Source organism: Hemitrygon akajei, chromosome 19, assembly GCF_048418815.1.
Source record: "Hemitrygon akajei chromosome 19, sHemAka1.3, whole genome shotgun sequence".
NCBI classification, from domain to species: Eukaryota; Metazoa; Chordata; class Chondrichthyes; order Myliobatiformes; family Dasyatidae; genus Hemitrygon; species Hemitrygon akajei.
This window is the reverse complement of record NC_133142.1, coordinates 2431258-2451556: the sequence shown is the minus strand read 5'-3', so window position 1 is coordinate 2451556 and position 20299 is coordinate 2431258. Positions and strand designations below refer to the sequence as shown.

At 49.0% G+C, this 20299-nt stretch overlaps 1 protein-coding gene across 1 annotated transcript in view; it reads right to left on the bottom strand.

The window, feature by feature from the left end:
* Positions 1-19083: 19083 nt before the first annotated feature.
* LOC140742142 (cytosolic 10-formyltetrahydrofolate dehydrogenase-like) overlaps positions 19084-20299 on the bottom strand; it is a 55635-nt gene continuing 54419 nt past the window's right edge. The window contains exon 16 of the mRNA XM_073072945.1: positions 19084-19332. Coding sequence (XP_072929046.1) covers positions 19084-19332 — 249 coding nt within the window. The remainder of the gene's footprint in view (positions 19333-20299) is intronic.

Sequence of the window (20299 nt, the reverse complement as noted above, 5' to 3'; positions counted from 1 at the left end):
CACTTATAACCGTCTTTTATAATGCTGTTTACATTCTAAATGCTTGCTGATATTTATGTATTTTTGCACATTTCATTCCATATCTGTAATTCTAACGTTATTTTTATATAATTCGTTATTCTGTGTAATTGTTAAATGCCATTTTTTTGTTTCATGTCCCACCCTAACCAACACATCACAGCAAATTCCTAAATGTGAAGACGAATAAAATTGATTCTTGATTTCTTGATGAGTTTTCCCACCAGAGCCACCCCCTCCTTTCCCCAAAGACGGATGAGGAGTGATTATCCCAGTGAGACGCCGCATGGCAGTCTGAGTTTGTGATCAGATCCTGATAACAAATCTGGAAAATGTCCCTTCCAGAGTGTAGGAGAATGAGAGGAGATTTGGTAAAGCCACACAAAATTATGAGGGAGATAGGATAAATGCAAGCAGGCTTTTTCCGCTGCGGTTGGGTGAGACTATAGTTGGAGGTTATGGGTTAAGGGTGAAAGGTGAAATATTTTAAGAGGAACATGAGGGGGAAACGTTTAAAGAAGTGATGGATGGGATGGGTATGGAGGGCTATGGTCCAGGTGAAGGTCGAATGGATTAGGCAGAATATCATTTCAGCACAGACTAGATGGGCCGAAGGACCTTTTCCTGAGCTATCGTGCTTTATGACTCAATGGAAGTTCCTGCTAAATCCACTCTTTCTGCCCCTTCCATCCCTGCCCATAGCACCTTACAAATGTCCACTTTTACACAGAGAGTGGTGGATGCATGATTTGCACTGCCAGGGGTGATTCATTAGGGACATTACAGAGACCATGAGACATGAGAGCAGAATCAGCCCATTCAGCCCATCGTGTTTGCTCCATGGCTGATTTCTCAACCCCATTCTTCTGCCTTCTCCCTGTTACCTTTGACGCCTTTACTAATCAAAAACTTATCAACCTCTGCTTTATATACAACCAATGACTTGGCTCCACAATGTCTATGGTAATGAATTTAACAAAGTCACTACTCTCTGGCTGAAGAAACCCCTCCGTAACTCTGTTCTAAATGAATGTCCTTCTCTTCTGAGGCTGTTCCCTCTGTCCTAGGCTCCTCCCCCCCACCCACTGCAGGAAATATCCTTTCCACATCCACCCTATCTCGGCCTTTCAATGTTCGGTAGGTTTGAATGAGATGCCCCCTGTAAACGCCAGCAAGTACAGGCCCAGAGCCATCAAACACTCCTTGTATGTTAAACCTTTTGGTCCTGGAATTATTCTCGTGAACTTCCTCTGGACTCTCTCTAATGGAAGCACATCTTTTCATAAATGAGGAGCCCTCTCAATACTCGAGGTGAGGCCTCACCAGGGCCTTATAAAGCCTCAGCATCACAGCCCTGCTCTTGTATTCTAGACCTCTTGTAATGAATGTGTCATTTCCCTTGCTTGCCACCGACTCTACCTGCAAATTAACCTTTAGATAGACCCATGGATGGGGCTATGTGGGAGGGAAGGGTTAGATTGATCTTAGGCCATAAAGTTACCACATCGTGGCTGAAAGGTCTGTGCTGTTCTATGTTCTATTCTGACTGGCTACATCATCGCCCCGTACAGAGGCTCTGACGCACGGGATCACGGGAGGCCAGAGGGTTGTAGTCTCAGCCAGCTCCATCATGGGCACAACTCTCCAAACCATGGAAGACATCTTCAAAAGGCGATGCCTCAGGAAGGAGAACCCTCACCACCCAGGATATGTCCTCTTCTCATTGTCACCATCAGGGAGGAGGTACAGGAGCCCAAAGACACACACTCAAACAATTCAGGAACAGCTTCTTCCCCTTGGCCATCAGATTCCTGAGTGGACAATAAACCCATGAAGATTATTTCACTATTTTTAACTATTTATTTATTTTTGTAGTTTATAGATTTTTATGTGTTTGCTGCCAGAAAACAACAGGTAAGTCAGTGATTCTGATTCAGATTTCACTGTGGTCAGCAGTCTCTGTACGTTGTGCTCAGCTGCACAGTGTGTACTGTAGAATTGTGATCTCCACACTATGTGGGACAACATTAAGTCTGCCTCAGTCCTCATGTATACTGCTTCTGTTGTGAATACCCCCCCCCCCCAAACCAGGGCTGTTACAGGGAATCTGGGGCAGCACAGTGGGCACAGTTAGGAGAGTTTCTGCCTCATGTCTCCATCTACCTGCAGTCTGTCTGTGTGCAGTTTGCATGTTCTCCCTGTGATCCTGTAGATTTCCCTCAGGAGCTCCGGTTGCCTTCCACGTCCAAAGACATACAGGATCAGTGACCCACCGAATTGTCCCGACTGTGTGATGAGGGGGTAGAGTCTGGAGGGGCGGCCTGTCTGTATTTATATCTCTGCCTGTCTGACTTCATCTCTCTCTGTTTCTCTGTTTCTATCTGTCTCTCTCTCTCTATCTACTTCTGTCTCTGTCTCTCTCCCATTATCTTTCTTTCCCTCTCTCTCTGTTTCTCTCAATGTCACACTTTCTTTCTTTTGCACCCTCTCTCTACCTCCTTGCCTCACTCACTGTCTCTCTGCATCATACTCACACCTGAATGAGATACTGTGCCCACAGAAGCACGTGTTTCTGAGTGACAGATTAGCCTTTGTGACATAAGCATGATAGTGGTGTCCTTCCCAGTTAATGTTTAATAGAACACGCACTCTCTACAACAAACACAGTGGAAGATCTTTCATGTTTTATTGAAAGAAAAACATGCAGTAAAATTGGATGAAGAGGCTTCTTAATAATCACCATCCTGTCACAGGAAGTCTGGTCATGTGTCACACTCAGAACCTGATCCCTTCAGCCCAATCCCATGGGTGCAAGGTGAGCAACCTATTTATCTTCCCTTCCAACACTTCTCCCCCCCCCAACACATCTCCCCAGGGATCTCCCCAACACATCTCCCCAGGGATCTCCCCTCCCAACATATCTCCCCGGGATCTCCTCTCCCCAGGGATCTCCCCTCCCAACACATCTCCCCGGGATCTCCCCTCCCAACACATCTCCCCAACATATCTCCCCGGGATCTCCTCTCCCCAGGGATCTCCCCTCCCAACACATCTCCCCAGGGATCTCCTCTCCCAACACATCTCCACCCCCAACACATGACCCCAGGGATTTCCCCAACACATCTGCCCAGGGATCTCTCCAACACATCTCCCCAGGGATCTCCTCTCCCTAACACATCTGCCCAGGGATCTCTACAACACATCGTCCCAGGGATCTCCCCTCCCAACACATCTCCCCAGGGATCTCTTCAACACATCTCCCCAGGGATCTCCCCTCCCAACACATCTCCCCAGGGATCTCTACAACACATCTCCCCAGGGATCTCTACAACACACCTCCCCAGGGATCTCCCCTCCCAACATATCTCCCCTCCCAACACATCTGCCCAGGGATCTCCCCAACACATCTCCCCAGGGATCTCCTCTCCCTAACACATCTGCCCAGGGATCTCTCCAACACATCTCCCCAGGGATCACCCCAACACATCTCCCTGGGATCTCCCCTTCCAACACATCTCCCTGGGATCTCCCCTCCCAACACATCTCCCCAGGGATCTCCCCAACACATCTCCCCAGGGATCTCCTCTCCCAACACATCTCCCCAGGGATCTCTCCAACACATCACCCAGGGATCTCCTCTCCCCAACACATCTGCCCAGGGATCTCTCCAACACATCTCCCCAGGGATCACCCCAACACATCTCCCTGGGATCTCCCCTCCCAACACATCTGCCCAGGGATCTTCCCAACACATCTCCCCAGGGATCTCCCCTCCCCAACACATCTGCCCAGGGATCTCTCCAACACATCTCCCCAGGGATCACCCCAACACATCTCCCCAGGGATCTCTACAACACATCGCCCCAGGGATCTCCCCTCCCAACACATCTCCCCAGGGATCTCCTCTCCCAACACATCTCCCCAGGGATCTCTACAACACATCTCCCCAGGGATCTCTACAACACATCTCCACAGGGATCTCCCCAACACATCTCCCCAGGGATCTCTACAACACACCTCCCCAGGGATCTCCCCTCCCAACACATCTCCCCAGGGATCTCCCCTCCCAACACATCTGCCCAGGGATCTCCCCAACACATCTCCCCAGGGATCTCCTCTCCCTAACACATCTGCCCAGGGATCTCTCCAACACATCTCCCCAGGGATCACCCCAACACATTTCCCTGGGATCTCCCCTTCCAACACATCTCCCTGGGATCTCCCCTCCCAACACATCTGCCCAGGGATCTTCCCAACACATCTCCCCAGGGATCTCCCCTCCCCAACACATCTGCCCAGGGATCTCTCCAACACATCTCCCCAGGGATCACCCCAACACATCTCCCCAGGGATCTCTACAACACATCGCCCCAGGGATCTCCCCTCCCAACACATCTCCCCAGGGATCTCCTCTCCCAACACATCTCCCCAGGGATCTCTACAACACATCTCCCCAGGGATCTCTACAACACATCTCCACAGGGATCTCCCCAACACATCTCCCCAGGGATCTCTACAACACACCTCCCCAGGGATCTCCCCTCCCAACACATCTCCCCAGGGATCTCCCCTCCCAACACATCTGCCCAGGGATCTCCCCAACACATCTCCCCAGGGATCTCCTCTCCCTAACACATCTGCCCAGGGATCTCTCCAACACATCTCCCCAGGGATCACCCCAACACATTTCCCTGGGATCTCCCCTTCCAACACATCTCCCTGGGATCTCCCCTCCCAACACATCTCCCCAGGGATCTCCCCAACACATCTCCCCAGGGATCTCCTCTCCCAACACATCTCCCCCCCCCCAACACATCTCCCCAGGGATCTCCCCAACACATCTCCCCAGGGATCTCCCCTCCCAAAACATCTCCCCAGGGATCTCCCCTCCCCAACACATCTGCCCAGGGATCTCTCCAACACATCTCCCCAGGGATCACCCCAACACATCTCCCCAGGGATCTCCCCTCCCAAAACATCTCCCCAGGGATCTCCCCTCCCCAACACATCTGCCCAGGGATCTCTCCAACACATCTCCCCAGGGATCACCCCAACACATCTCCCTGGGATCTCCCCTCCCAACACATCTGCCCAGGGATCTTCCCAACACATCTCCCCAGGGATCTCCTCTCCCTAACACATCTGCCCAGGGATCTCCCCAACACACCTCCCCAGAGATCACCCCAACACACCTCCCCGGGATCCCCCCCTCCCAACACATCTCCCCGGGATCTCCCCTCCCAACACATCTCCCCGGGATCTCCCCTCCCAACACATCTCCCCAGGGATCTCCTCTCCCCAACAATCGCCCCAGGGATTTCCCCTCCCAAGACTTCTCCCCAGGGATCTCCCCCCTCCCCGGTCTTATAAGGATAGGTTAAAAGTGCTGGGGCTTTTCTCGTTGGAGCGAAGGATGATGAGAAGTGACTTGATAGAGATGTGCAAGATGATAAGTTGCATGAATTGAGTGGGGAGCCAGAGACCCTTTCCCAGGGTGAAAATGGCTAATACAAGGGGGCATATGTTTAAGGTGACGGGAGTAAAGTAAAGGGGGGATGTCAGAGGTTGGAAATTTACAGAGAGAGTAGTGAATACGTGGAATGCCCTATCAGAGGTGGTAGTAAATGTAAAAGTCAGAAGGCCTTTGACAGGATGCCACACATCAAGTCAAGTCACTTTTATTGTCATTTCGACCGTAACTGCTGGTACAGTACATAGTAAAAACGAGACAATGTTTTTTCAGGACTATGGTGTTACATGACACAGTACAAAAACTAGACTGAACTATGTAAAAACCAACACAGAGAAAGTTACACTAGACTACAGACCTACACACGAGGCTGCTTAACAAGCTACAAGCCCATGGTATTACAGGAAAGATTCTAACATGGATAAAGCAGAGGCTGATTGGCAGGAGGCAGAGTGGGGATAAAGGGAGCCTTTTCTGACTGGCTGCCGGTGAGTAGTGGTGTTCCACAGGGGTCTGTGTTGGGACCGATACTTTTTACATTATATGTCAATGATTTGGATGATGGAATTGATGGCTTTGTTGCAAAGTTTGCAGATGATATGAAGATAGGTGGAGGGTCAGGTAGTTTTGAGGAAGTAGAGAGGCTACAGAAGGACTTGGACAGATTAGGAGAATGGGCAAAGAAATGGCAGATGGAATACAGTGTTGGGAAGTGTATGGTCGTGCACTTTGGTCAAAGATATGAAAGGGTTGATTATTTTCTAAATGGAGAGAAAATACATAAAACTGAACTGCAAAGGGACTTGGGAGTTCTTGTGCAGGATTCCCTAAAGTTAATTTGCAGGTTGAGTCGGTGGTGAGGAAGGCAAATGCAATGTTAGCATTCATTTCAATAGGACGAGAATATAAAAACAAGGATGTAATGTTGAGACTTTATAAAGCACTGGTGAAGCCTCACTTGGAGAATTGTGAGCAGTTTTGGGTCCTCATCTTAAAAAGGATGTACAGAAACTGGAGAGGGTTCAAAGGGACAAAAATGATTCCAGGAATAAACAGCTTGTCATATGAAGACTGTTTGATGGCTCTGGGTCTGTATTCACTGGAACACAGAAGAATGGGGGGGTGACCACATTGACACCTATCGAATGGTGAAAGGCCTTGTTAGAGTGGATGTGGAGAGGATGTTTCCGATGGTGGGGGACTCTAAGACCACAGGACACAGCCGCAGAATAGAAGGGTGTCCTGTAGAGACCAAGTCTTTATGTATATTTAAGGCAGAGGTTGATAAATTCTTGATTGGTCAGGGCATGTAGGGATACCGAGAGAAGGCAGGAGATTGGGGCTGTGAAGAAAAATAGATCATCCATGAGGAAATGGTAGAGTAGACTTGATGGGCCAAATGGTTTAACCCTGCTCCTGTATCTTATGGCCAAATAGTTGCATTGAGAGCCGAAGTCCCTTCTCTGTGCTGTACTGCTCTACTGTTGCAACTTGCTGTCATCTAGAAGGCCATCTCTTCTCTACTCTACCATTGTAGAAGCATAACTTAGGTGTAGTATAAATCACCCCAAAATGATCCTGGGAATGAAAGGGTTAACATATGTGGAGTGTTTGGTGTCTCTGGGCCTGTACTCGATGGAGTTTAGAAGAATGAGGGAGGTATTCATTGAAACCTATTGAATATTGAAAGGTCAGGATAGAGTGGACGTGGGGAAGATGTTTCTTACAGAGGGGGAAGTCTAGGGCCAGAGGCCACAGCGTCAGAATAGAGGGATGACCATTTGGAAAGGAGATGAGGAGGAATTTCTCTAGCCAAAGGGTGGTGAATCTGTGGAATTCCTCAACTCAGACAGCTATGGGGACAAGTCATTGGGTATATTTCAAGCTGAGGTTGATAGGTTCTTGATTAATAATGGCGTAAAAGGTTATGGGAAGAAGGCAGGAGAATGGGGTTGAGAGGGATAATAAATCACCATGATGGAATGGCGGAGCCTCGATGGGCTGAATGGCCTAATTCTGCTCCTGTATGTTATGATCTTACGATCTTGGGGAGAACGTACAAACTCCACGCAGACAGCAGCAGAGGTCGGGATCGAACCCTGGGCAGCAGCACTACCCGCTGCTCCACTGAGCTGTCCAGGGGGCAGTCTGAGGTAGCACTCCAGCCAGGGGGCAGTCTGAGGTAGCACTGAGCTGTCCAGGGGGCAGTCTGAGGTAGCACTCCAGCCGGGGGGCAGTCTGAGGTAGCACTCCAGCCAGGGGGGCAGTCTGAGGTAGCACTGAGCTGTCCAGGAGGCAGTCTGAGGTAGCACTGAGCTGTCCAGGGGGCAGTCTGAGGTAGCACTCCAGCCGGGGGGCAGTCTGAGGTAACACTCCAGCCAGGGGGCAGTCTGAGGTAGCACTCCAGCTGGGGGGCAGTCTGAGGTAACACTCCAGCCAGGGGGCAGTCTGAGGTAGCACTGAGCTGTCCAGGGGGCTGTCTGAGGTAGCACTCCAGCCGGGGGGCAGTCTGAGGTAGCACTCCAGCCAGGGGGCTGTCTGAGGTAGCACTCCAGCTGGGGGGCAGTCTGAGGTAACACTCCAGCCAGGGGGCAGTCTGAGGTAGCACTCCAGCCGGGGGGCAGTCTGAGGTAGCACTGAGCTGTCCAGGGGGCAGTCTGAGGTAGCACTCCAGCCAGGGGGCTGTCTGAGGTAGCACTCCAGCCAGGGGGCAGTCTGAGGTAGCACTCCAGCCGGGGGGCTGTCTGAGGTAGCACTCCAGCCGGGGGGCAGTCTGAGGTAGCACTCCAGCCAGGGGGCTGTCTGAGGTAGCACTCCAGCCAGGGGGCAGTCTGAGGTAGCACTCCAGCCAGGGGGCTGTCTGAGGTAGCACTCCAGCCGGGGGGCAGTCTGAGGTCGCACTCCAGCCAGGGGGGCAGTCTGAGGTAGCACTGAGCTGTCCAGGGGGCAGTCTGAGGTAGCACTCCAGCCAGGGGGGCAGTCTGAGGTAGCACTGAGCTGTCCAGGGGGCAGTCTGAGGTAGCACTCCAGCCGGGGGGCAGTCTGAGGTAACACTCCAGCCAGGGGGCAGTCTGAGGTAACACTCCAGCCGGGGGGCAGTCTGAGGTAGCACTCCAGCCAGGGGGCAGTCTGAGGTAGCACTGAGCTGTCCCAGGGGGCAGTCTGAGGTAGCACTCCAGCTAGGGGGCAGTCTGAGGTAGCACTGAGCTGTCCAGGGGGCAGTCTGAGGTAGCACTCCAGCTGGGGGGCAGTCTGAGGTAACACTCCAGCTGGGGGGCAGTCTAAGGTAACACTCCAGCCGGGGGGCAGTCTGAGGTAACACTCCAGCTGGGGGGCAGTCTAAGGTAACACTCCAGCCAGGGGGCAGTCTGAGGTAGCACTCCAGCCAGGGGGCTGTCTGAGGTAGCACTCCAGCCCGGGGGCAGTCTGAGGTAGCACTCCAGCCGGGGGGCAGTCTGAGGTAGCACTCCAGCCAGGGGGGCAGTCTGAGGTAGCACTGAGCTGTCCAGGGGGCAGTCTGAGGTAGCACTGAGCTGTCCAGGGGGCAGTCTGAGGTAGCACTCCAGCCAGGGGGGCAGTCTGAGGTAGCACTGAGCTGTCCAGGGGGCAGTCTGAGGTAGCACTCCAGCCGGGGGGCAGTCTGAAGTAACACTCCAGCCAGGGGGCAGTCTGAGGTAGCACTCCAGCCGGGGGGCAGTCTGAGGTCGCACTCCAGCCTGGGGGGCTGTCTGAGGTAGCACTCCAGCCGGGGGGGGGGGGGGCAGAGAGAAACCTGCAAATGGTTATTGTTGCTGAGTCGTGGGTTAATTTAAAATCCAGGGCAAAGTTTTTCCTCAGCAAAGGTTATTGAGCAGTGTGGGATTTGGAATTAGTCACCGATCACTGGTGACTTTGCAGAACAGTTCAACACGCTCAAGAGATTGAACGGCCTCCTCCTGTTCCAAAAGTAGGCTCACAGCTACTTCACCATTAAGACCACGGCTGAGCCAGTCTTGCAAAGCTCAGTAAATTCCTTATCAAACTATGTCACCGTATACCATCCGCAAGTTCATTTTCTTGCAGGCATTCACAGTAGAATAAAGAAATACAATAGAATCAATGAAAAACTACACTCAGAGACTAACAAACAACCAATGTGCAAAAGACTAACCAGGCAAATACAAAAAAAATCAGAAATAAATAATACGGAGAATGGGAGTTGCAGAGTGGTTGAGAGTGAGACTGTATACGTAGGTTGTGCAGTCAGTTCAGAGTTGTGGTGAGTGAAGTTATCCACTTTGGTTAAGAAACTTGATGGCTGAGGGGTAATAACTGTTCCTGAACCTGGTGGTTGAGGGGTGATAACTGTTTCTGAACCTGGTGGTGTGGGACCTGATGGTTGAGGGGTAATAACTGTTCCTGAACCTGGTGGTTGAGGGGTAATAACTGTTCCTGAACCTGATGGTTGAGGGGTAATAACTGTTCCTGAACCTGGTGGTGTGGGACCTGATGGCTGAGGGGTAATAACTGTTCCTGAACCTGGTGGTGTGGGACCTGATGGTTGAGGGGGTAATAACTGTTCCTGAACCTGGTGGTGTGGGACCTGATGGCTGAGGGGTAATAGCTGTTCCTGAACCTGGTGGTGTGGGACCTGATGGCTGAGGGGTAATAACTGTTCCTGAATCTGGTGGTGTGGGACCTAATGGTTGAGGGGTGATAACTGTTCCTGAACCTGGTGGTGTGGGACCTGATGGCTGAGGGGTAGTAATTGTTCCTGACCCTGGCTCCTGTACCAATATCATTAACAACAGTTACATAGAAAGTCAAACACTACAGCCCATCATGTTGTGCTAACCTTTTTACCTACTCCAATTTCAGTTTAACCCTTCCCCCCCCAAATAGCCCTCCATTTTTTTATTGTCCATGTGCCTATCTAAGAGTCTCTTCAATGTCCCAGATGTATCTGCCTCTTCCACCACTCCAGGCAGGCTGTTCCACACACCCACCACTCTCTGTGTTAAAACCTACCTCTGACACCCCCAATGCCTCCTGGTATTTGTCACTTCCACCCTGGCTATCCACTCAACCCGTGCCTCTTATCAATTTGTACACTCTATCAAGTCACCTGTCACCTCCTTTGCTTCAAAGAGAAAAGCACTGAACATGTCCTCATGACAAAGACATGTTCTCTTTAACAGAGAGTCGGACAGATATACGCATAGGAAATGTTTTAGAGGGGTATGGGCTAAAAGCAGTCAAATGGGGCCAATCTAGTTGGAAATCCTGGTCAGGAAGGAGATGCAGGAGCATCAGGACTGGGAAACAGCTTCTTCCCTCGGGCTGTGAGACTAATGAATACCCGTCACCACCGAGGTCTCGTCACCACGACAGTGAGCGGTTTACTGTTTACCTGGGCTGCACGTTACGTGCATTTTAAATTATATTTCATTAATTTATTTGTAGTAATATTTTGGTTTATGTTCTGTGGGTGCTCCATGTCTGGAAGAATATTGTTTTATTTGAGTCATAAGGTCATTGAAAAGTAGAGCACAGAATCAGGCCCTTCAGCCCATCTAGTCCATGGTGAAACCATTCAAACTGCCCATTCCCATCGGCCTGCACTGGGACCATAGCCCTCCATACCCCCATCGGCCACATACCTATCTAAACTTCTCTTAAAACATTGAAATCAAACTCGCTTTTTAAATATACAATTATTTCTGTTTTTTGCATGATTTTAATCTATTCAATATTCATATATTGTAAATTGATTTACTTAATTATTTATTATTATTTTTTCCTTCTAGATTATGTATTGCATTGAACTGCTGCTGCTAGGTTAACAAATTTCATGACACTCGCCGGTGATAATAAACCTGATTCTGATTCATGCATCACATGTGCTGGCAGTTCGTTCTACACTCTCACTGCCCTCAGAGTGAAAAAGTTTCCCGTCATGCTCCCCTTAAACTTTTCACCTTTCACTCTTAACCTATGACCTCTGGTTGCAGTCCCACCCTACTTTCTGTATGGTCAAATGACAATAGTTGGTCAGCATTGGCAGGTTGGGCCAAAGGGCCTGCTTCGATGGTGTGTGATTCTGTGTCTGTTTTCCCCATCACCCTTGCCTTCTGATGTACAACTATCTGTTATCCTTCAGCAGCTCACATCCACTGCTCTCTCAGGTCGAGAATTCGGAAGGTCAGGGCCCCTTTGGGAGAAGAAATTCCTCTTTAACTCCATCTTCAGAACTGGAACCATATTTATCATTGACATCCAGTACTGTGCATAAGTCTTAGGCACATGTAAAACAAATCTGTGAAGTGAAGATGCTTTCAAAACTAATGAAATGACAGATTTCTAAATATCAGAAAATTTACTATAAAGAGGATTAATCAGTAAAAAATTAAATCAAATCGATATTTAATGTGACCACTCTTTGCCTTTAAAACTGCATCAATTCACCTGGGGACACAGTAGTGTACTTGTGGTGAACTACATATACCTGTCTGGACAGTACTTTTATAAGAAAATCAATTGGTGGGTTGTTCCAAGCATCTTGGAGAACTTGCCACAGTTCCTCTGCAGACTTTGGCTGTCTCGCTTGCTTCCCTCTCTCCAGGTAGCCTCGATGGGGCTGAGATCAGGGCCCTGTGGAGGCTCCATACCATCTGAAACCAGATAAAAAATCTGGAGTGCGCAGATTTGTAAATTGTGAAATCTGTTGCTTTCTCGCGGCAGTACAGTGCAAGAAAGGTACTGCGGCCAAAAAACTGCAAGACAAGTTAATCGGGCAGCGTGGTAGCGGAGCGCTTAGTGCGACACTTTACAGAGCCAGCGAACACAGATCAGGGCTCAATTCCCACCACTGCCTGTAAGGATTTTGTACGCTGTCTGTGTGGGTGTCCTCCGGGTGCTCCAGTTGCCTCCCACGTGAGTTAGGGTGAGAAAGTTGTGGGCATGCTATGTTGGCATCAGAAGTGTGGTGGCACTGGCGGGCTGCCCTGCACAAACCGCACTGAGTTGATTTGATGCATTTCATTATATGTTTCAATGTGCGTGTGACAAATAAAGATAATCTTTAATCTTTCTAAAAAATTACGATGCTATAAACAGAAAGATAGATAGGAAGCTAGATAGATAGACAGATAGAAAAACAGATAGATAGATAATAAAACAGATATATAGTTAGATTAATAGATAGCTAGGTAGATAGATACATACATATGGTACATAGATAGATAGATAGATAGATAGATAGATAGATAGATAGATAGATAGTGGAAAAGAGGAAAATTGTTCATGAAATCTGATGATGGTGGAGAAGAAGCTGTTCCTGAATCATTGAGTGTGTGTCTTCATTCAGGCTTTTGTACCTCCTCCCTGATGGTAGTAATAAGAAGAGGGCATGTCCTCGATGTTGAGGGTCCTTACCTTATTGGCCCACTTCTCATTTTTGGATACCCTCACTAGAGGAAACAGTCCCTCAGCACCCAGCCTGTCGATCTCCCTCAATGTTGGAGGTTTCAATAGGTCTCCTCTCATTGACCTGAACTCCAGTAAACCTTGGCCCAGTCTGCCCAACTGTTCCCCAGAGTACAGCTGTGGAAGGAGAACAAACTGGCCCCGGTTTGTTGCACCCACGACTCGGGGGGAGGGGGGTTAATGATTTAACAGTGCTGGGTGAGAGTGAGAATGCGAACTTTGTCTGCAGGTCCAGTCATTGATGTTGGAATGGACAAACACCAGCCAATTGTTGCCCAACTGTTTGTCAGACCTTATCAGATGACGCGTGAAATGGTTGTAAACAGGACTTCTGTCAATATTCCCAGTGCTGGGAAATTCCATCAGGTCCAGAGCTGAGCTTCGGCCGCTAAGCAGCCGGTACGTCCGCCACACTGAACGTTACAGCACAGCACAGGCCCTTCGGCCCGAGATATTGAGCTGACCTTTTAATCTGCTCCAAGATCAACATAACACTTCCCTTCTATATACAGTAATCCTTCATTTTTTTCTATCAATCGTGTGTATCTAAGACTTTCTTAAATGTTCCTAATGTAGCTGCTTCTACCACCACTCCCAGTAAGGCGTTCCAGGCACCCATCACTCTCTGTGTAAAGAACTTTCCTCCGACACTCCCCTAGACTTTCCACCAAACATCTTAAAATTACGCTCCTTTGTATCCGCCCCGGGAAAAAGGCGCTGGCTGTCCAGGTTGGGATACAGGCCGAGTGCAGGCAAGTGGGACTAGCCTGTTGGGACCATGGCTGGCATGGGCAAGCCAGGCCAAAGGGCCTGTATCCATGCTGTATGAATGAACCTAAAGGGTGAAGAGACGTTTACCATTTGACTAGATCGAAACACAAAGACTGTGTTGTCATCAGAGGACACAGGAGATTCTGCAGATGCTGGAAACCTGGAGCACCACTCATAAAATGCTGGAGGAGCTCAGCAGTTCTGTAGGTCAGGCAGATTCTATGGAATAGAATGATTCTAGTAAGGAAAGGGTTGACATTTGAGGACCGTTTGATGGCTCTAAGCCTGCACTTTCTGGAGCTTAGAAGAATGAAGGGAGGATCTCATTGAAACCTATCAAATATAGGAAAGAAAAGATCAAATATGATGGTATGCTAGCCAATAATATCAAAGAAGATTCAAATGTTTTTACCAGATATATAAGAAAACGAGAGACAAGAGTGGTCATTGGACCACTGAAAGATGACACTGGACAGCTAGTAATGGGAAACAAAGAAATGGGAAACTAAATAAAATTTGGTGTGAAACTTCACTGTGGAAGTCACTAACAGAATGCCAGTAATTTGAGAGTGTTGGGGCAGAAGTGAGTTTCATTGCTATTACATAGGAGGAAGCTCTTGGGAAGCTTTGGAAGGTCCAAAGGTAGATAAGTCACCTGGACCAGGTGAATTACATCCTAGGGTTCTGAAAGAGGAGACTGAAGAGATTGTGGAGGCATTAGTAATGATCTTTCAAGAATCACTAGATTCTGTAATGGTTCTGGAGGACTGGAAAATTGCAAATGTCACTCCACTCTTTAAGAAGCGAGGGAAACTGAAGAAAGGAAATTATAGCCAAGTTATCCTGACTTCATTGGTTGAGAAGGTGTTGGAGGCCATTATTAAAGATGAGGTTTCAGGGTACTTGGAGGCACATGATAAAATAGACCGGTCAGCATGGTTTTCTCAAGGGGAAATTTTTGCTTGGCAAATCTGTTGGAATTGTTTGAAAAAATAACAAACTGGATAGACATAGGAAAATCAGTGGATGTCGTGCATTTGGATTTTCAGAAGGCCTTTGACAAGGTGCCACACATGAGGCTGATTAACGCGTTGTGGTATTACGGGAAAGATACCAGCATGGTTTCAGCACTGGCTGATTGGCAGGAGGCAAAGAGTGGGAACTAAGGACTCTTTTCTGGTTGGCTGCCTGATGCACCATCAATAACTCTCGGAGACGTGAGACGAGATATAGGCTTTTATTAGCTGGAAGAGAGCAGTCAGCAGCAAGAGACCATCACACAACATCCTGGAGATTGAGGGAGGAGCAGTGCCTCCAATCGCCTTTATACAGGGGCCTGTGGGAGGAGCCACAGGAGCAGTCAGCAGGGGGAGGCATGTCCAGACAGGTATATGTAGTTCACCACACTGCCATTGACTAGTGGTGCTCCACAGGGGTCAGTATTGGGACTGCTTGTTTCCGAGTTAGATGTCAAAGATTTGGATGACAGAATTAATGGTTTTTAGCCAAGTTTGCAGATGATACAAGGGTAAGTGGAGGAATATGTAATGTTGATGAAGCTGAGAGGCTGCAGAAGGACTTACACAGATTAGGAGAACGGGCAAAGAAGTGTCAGATGGGACACAGTGTTGGGAAGTGTATGGTCGTGCATTTTGATAGAAGGAATAAAGATGTAGACTATTTTCTAAACAAGGAGAAAATTCAGGCGAATAGAGGCGCAAAGGGATTTGGGAGTCCTTGTGCAGGATTTCCTAAAGATTAATTTGCAGGTTGAGTCGGTGGTTGCGAAAGCAAATGCATTTCAAGAGGACTAGAATATAAAAACAAGGACGTACGTGATGCTGAGGCTTTATAAGGCACTGGGCAGACTTCACATGGAGTATTGTGAGCAGTTTTGGGTCCCTTACTACGAAAGGGTGTGGTTGCATTAGAGAGGTCCGGAGTAGGTCCGCAAGGACGATTCTGGGAACAAACAGATTAACGTACAACCAGCATTGGATGGCTCTGGGCCTGTATTCGCTGGAGTTTAAAAGTATTGGGGGGGGGATCTCATTGAAACCCATCAAATATTGAAAGGCCTTAATAAAGTGGATGTGGAGAGGATGTTTCCTATAGTGGGGGAGACTAGGACCAGAGGACACGGATAGAGTGGATGTGGAGAGGATGTTTCCTATAGTGGGGGAGACTAGGACCAGAGGGCACAGATAGAGTGGATGTGGAGAGGATGTTTCCTATAGTGGGGGAGACTAGGACCAGAGGACACAGATAGAGTGGATGTGGAGAGGATGTTTCCTATAGTGGGTGAGTCTAGGACCAGAGGACACAGATAGAGTGGATGTGGAGAGGATGTTTCCTATAGTGGGGGAGTCTAAGGCCAGAGGACACAGATAGAGTGGATGTGGAGAGGATGTTTCCTATAGTGGGTGAGTCTAGGACCAGAGGACACAGATAGAGTGGGATGTGAAGAGGATGTTTCCTATGGTGGGGGAGTCTAAGGCCAGAGGACACAGCCTCAAAATAGAGGGACGTCCATTTAGAACAGAGATGAGGAGGAATTTCTTTAGCCAGAGGGTGGTGAATCTGAGGAATTCATTACCATGGACAGAGGTTGATAGCTTTATGGTTAGTCAGTGGTGAAAAGGCACGAGAATGGGGTTGAGAGGGATAACAAATCAGCCATGATGGAATAGCGGAGCAGACTCGATGTGCCAAACGGCCTAATCAGCTCCTATGCCTTATGGTCTTATGGAATACAGGGAATAGGGACTAGCTGGGTCAGTACCATGGTCGACATGGACTCATTGGGCTGACAAGCCTGTATCTATGCAAGTCACTTGGATTTCTGTAATGCCAACCCAGTGTGATGCACTGATATCTCCCATGTATCAGAACCAGGGTCTCTGACCTACACGGTGGGGAGTGGAACCTGGTGCTGTCAAACCACATGCAGAAACATTAGCAGAGGCAACAATCTGTTCCCTTCATACCAAGAGTGAAACTCCTGGAGGACTTCCCCATCTGTCCATGGTGTATATCCCCCGCCATTCCCTGTCTGTCCATGGTCCATATACCCCCATTCCCTGACTGTCCATGGTCCATAACCCCCCAATACCTTTCTGTCCATGTGTCTAAATGCCTCTTAAATATTGCTATTAGGCGTGACTCCATCACCTCCCCGGTCACCTGTTACTGGCACTCATCACCTTCTACCCAAACAAGCTTGTCCTGCATGTTAAAAAACTCTCCTCACGCCTTACACTTCTGTCCTCTAGAAGTTGACATTTCCAGCCTCGGATAATAACTCTAACTGTCTAGCATATCCATACCCTTCATTATTTGATGAACTTCTGTCCAGTCGCCCCTGTGTTGCTCCAAGAAAACAATCCCAGTTTGTCCAACTATTTCTTATAGCTTAAAGCCTCTAATCCAGGCAGCGTCCCTGTGAGCCCTCTCTGCACCCTCTCCGCACCCTCTCCGCACCCTCTCCACACCCCTCTCCGCACCCTCTCCGCACCCTCTCCGCACCCTCTCTGCACCCTCTCCCGCATCCTCTCCGCACCCTCTCTGCACCCTCTCCGCACCCTCTCCGCACCCTCTCCGTACCCTCTCTGCACCCCTCTCCGCACCCTCTCCGCACCCTCTCTGCACCCTCTCCGCACCATCTCCGCACCCTCTCCGCACCCTCTCTGCACCCTCTCCGCACCCTCTCCGCACCCTCTCCGCACCCTCTTCACACCCTCTCTGCACCCTCTCCGCACCCTCTCTGCACCCTCTCCGCATCCTCTCCGCACCCTCTCTGCACCCTCTCCAAAGCCTCGACATCCTTCTCGGAATTTCAGATGAAGATGAGAGGGCATACAAGAGCAAGATATACCAGCTGGTTGAGTGGTGTCGCAGCAACAACCTTGCACTCAGTATCAGTAAGACCAAGGAGCTGATTGTGAACTTGAGGAATGGTAAGATGAGGGAATACAGGCCAATCCTCAGAGGGATAAGTGGAGAGAGAGAACAAATTCAAGTTCCTGGGTGTCAAGATCTCTGAGGATCTAATCTGATCCCAACATATCGATGCAGCTATAAAGACGGCAAGACAGCGGCTGTATTTCATTAGGAGTTTGAAGAGATTTGGTTTGTTAACTAAAACACTCAAAAACTCTATAAGTGAACCAAGGAGGGCTGCATCACTGTCTGGTATGGGGGGGGGGGGGGGGAATGTTACTCGCAAGAAGCTACAGAAGTTTGTAAAATTAGTCAGCTCCATCTTGGGTACGAGCCTCCATAGTGTTCACGGAGCAGTGTCTCGGGAAGGGACATCCATGAAAGGATCCCATCACCCAGGGCACGGCCTCTGCTCGTTGTTACCCGCCAGGAGTCCGAAGGCTCACACTCAGCGATTCAGGAACAGCTTCTCCCCTCCGCCATACAATTCCTAAATGGACATTGAACCCATGAACACTACCTCACTTTAAAAAAATATATATTACTTAAGTTTTTACACTATTTTAATCTATTCAATATACGTATACATACTTACTGCTATTTCTTTACTTCTTTATTCTTTCTTTCTCTATTATCATGTATTGTATCGAACTGCTGCTGCTAAGTTAACAAATTTCACGACACTTGCTGGTGATAATAAACCTGATTCTGATTCTGAAGTGCGGTCTGGCCAAAGTTTTCTATGGCTGTGACATGGCTTCCTGACTTCTATACTCTGACTGATGGGGGCAAGCAAAGAGTGCACCTCCTTTACCATCCTATCTGCTTGTGCAACCACTTCAGACAGCTTTGGACTTGCACCCCAAGGTCCCTCTGTACAAGGGTTCTGCCATTCACTGTACAATTTCCTCTTACATTTGACCTCCCAAAGTACAACACCTCACACTTTCCTGCAGAGACTGAAGGCCAGAGTTCAGATTCCTGTATTGGGCAAGTCCTGGGGTTGATACCAAAGGCGGAATCCCTGAAGGTCGAAGACCGGTCAGTGAGCCTGGAAGTCAAAGCCCCTGGGTCAGTGTGGTCTGGAGGATGGAGGCCCGTTGTCCGCAAGTCAGACCTAGTGCCTGGAGATTGGAGGTGTGGAGGGGCCCTGTGAGTGGGGGTGTGAGCAGTGTGAGGGGGCAAGGGGGTCTTGTTTTGTTGCCGCTGTTGTGTTCTGCTGACCCACGAGGCCTTGCTCCATTGCTGCCAGAATGGGTGGAGGCACTTGCGGGCTGCCCCCAGCAAGACTTCGGGTATGTTGTTGTTAATGAAAATGACATTTCACTGTACGTGTTCCATGGACGCATGTTAAATAAATCTGAATCTGAAACCTGAGAGTTCCGGAAGAATCCCAGAATCCTCCAGAGGACAAGGAAGCCCTAGAGCAGAACAGCAAACAGCACCAGATGTTTGCTGGGGCAGGTGGGGAAATCCCTGGGGAGACGTGTTGTAGAGATCCCTGGGGAGATGTGGCCAGGGTAGGGTGGAGCAGCATGGGTCAGCACCTGGAGCAGAACAGCAAACAGCACCAGATGTTTGCTGGGGCAGGTGGTTGAATCTGGTGGCGCAGCATGGGTCAGCACTGGTATTGCTATAAGAAATACAAAACTGGAATGATCGAGCTCCAGCTTAGCGGAGAGGAAAGAACATGAGTTCGAAATTAATGAGCCTGCCCTTTTCTTTAGTTTAATCATTAAATACCCTTCTGAGGAAAATGCTGAGTTGTGGAATTCTCTTTCGGGTCTGAAGTCTTGCACAATGTCTGACCTCTCCCCGTGATCACCTGCTCAGGGCCAGAGTGTCCAACGAAACTCGGCTGTGCTCACGGCAAACCGTAAAGAGCTAAGCTCAGCCAACCTTTCTATTTTCCACTCTGTCAAATGTCATTCCCACTGTCAAACGGACAACCAGCGACCCCCTTCCCAACTCTATATCCCTCCTGTGTAGAACAGAAGGGCCTAGAAGTACAGGTACGTGGTTTCCTGAAAGTGCATGGTGAAGGTGGCTTTCATCACACTGTCCTTCATCAGTCAGGGCACTGAGTACGTGAGTGTACTCACTCAATGGCCACTCCACTCTGTACCTCCTTTACCTAATAATGCAGCCACAGACCATATGTTCCTGGACTTCTGCTGCTGGAGCCCATCCACTTCAAGATTTGATGTGCTGTGCATTCAGAGATGCTCTTCTGCACACCACTGTTGTAACACGTGGTTATTTGAGTTACTGTCAGCTTGATCCAGTCTGGCCATTCTCCTCTGACCTCTCTCATTAACAAGGAGTTTTCACCCACAGAACTGCTGCTCTCTGGATGTGGCTTTTGTTTCTCACACCATTCTCTGTAAATACTAAAGGCTGTTGTTCATGAAAATCCCAGGAGATCAGCAGTTTCTGAGATACTCAAACCACCCCATCTGGCACCAACAATCATTCCATGGTCAAAGTCACTTAGATCACATTTCTTCCCCCATTCTGATGTTTGGTCTGACAACAACTGAACCTCTTGTCCAGGTCTGCATGCTTTAATCAGCCACATGATTGGCTAATTAGATATTTGCATTAACGAGGTGTACTTAATAAATTGACCACTCAATG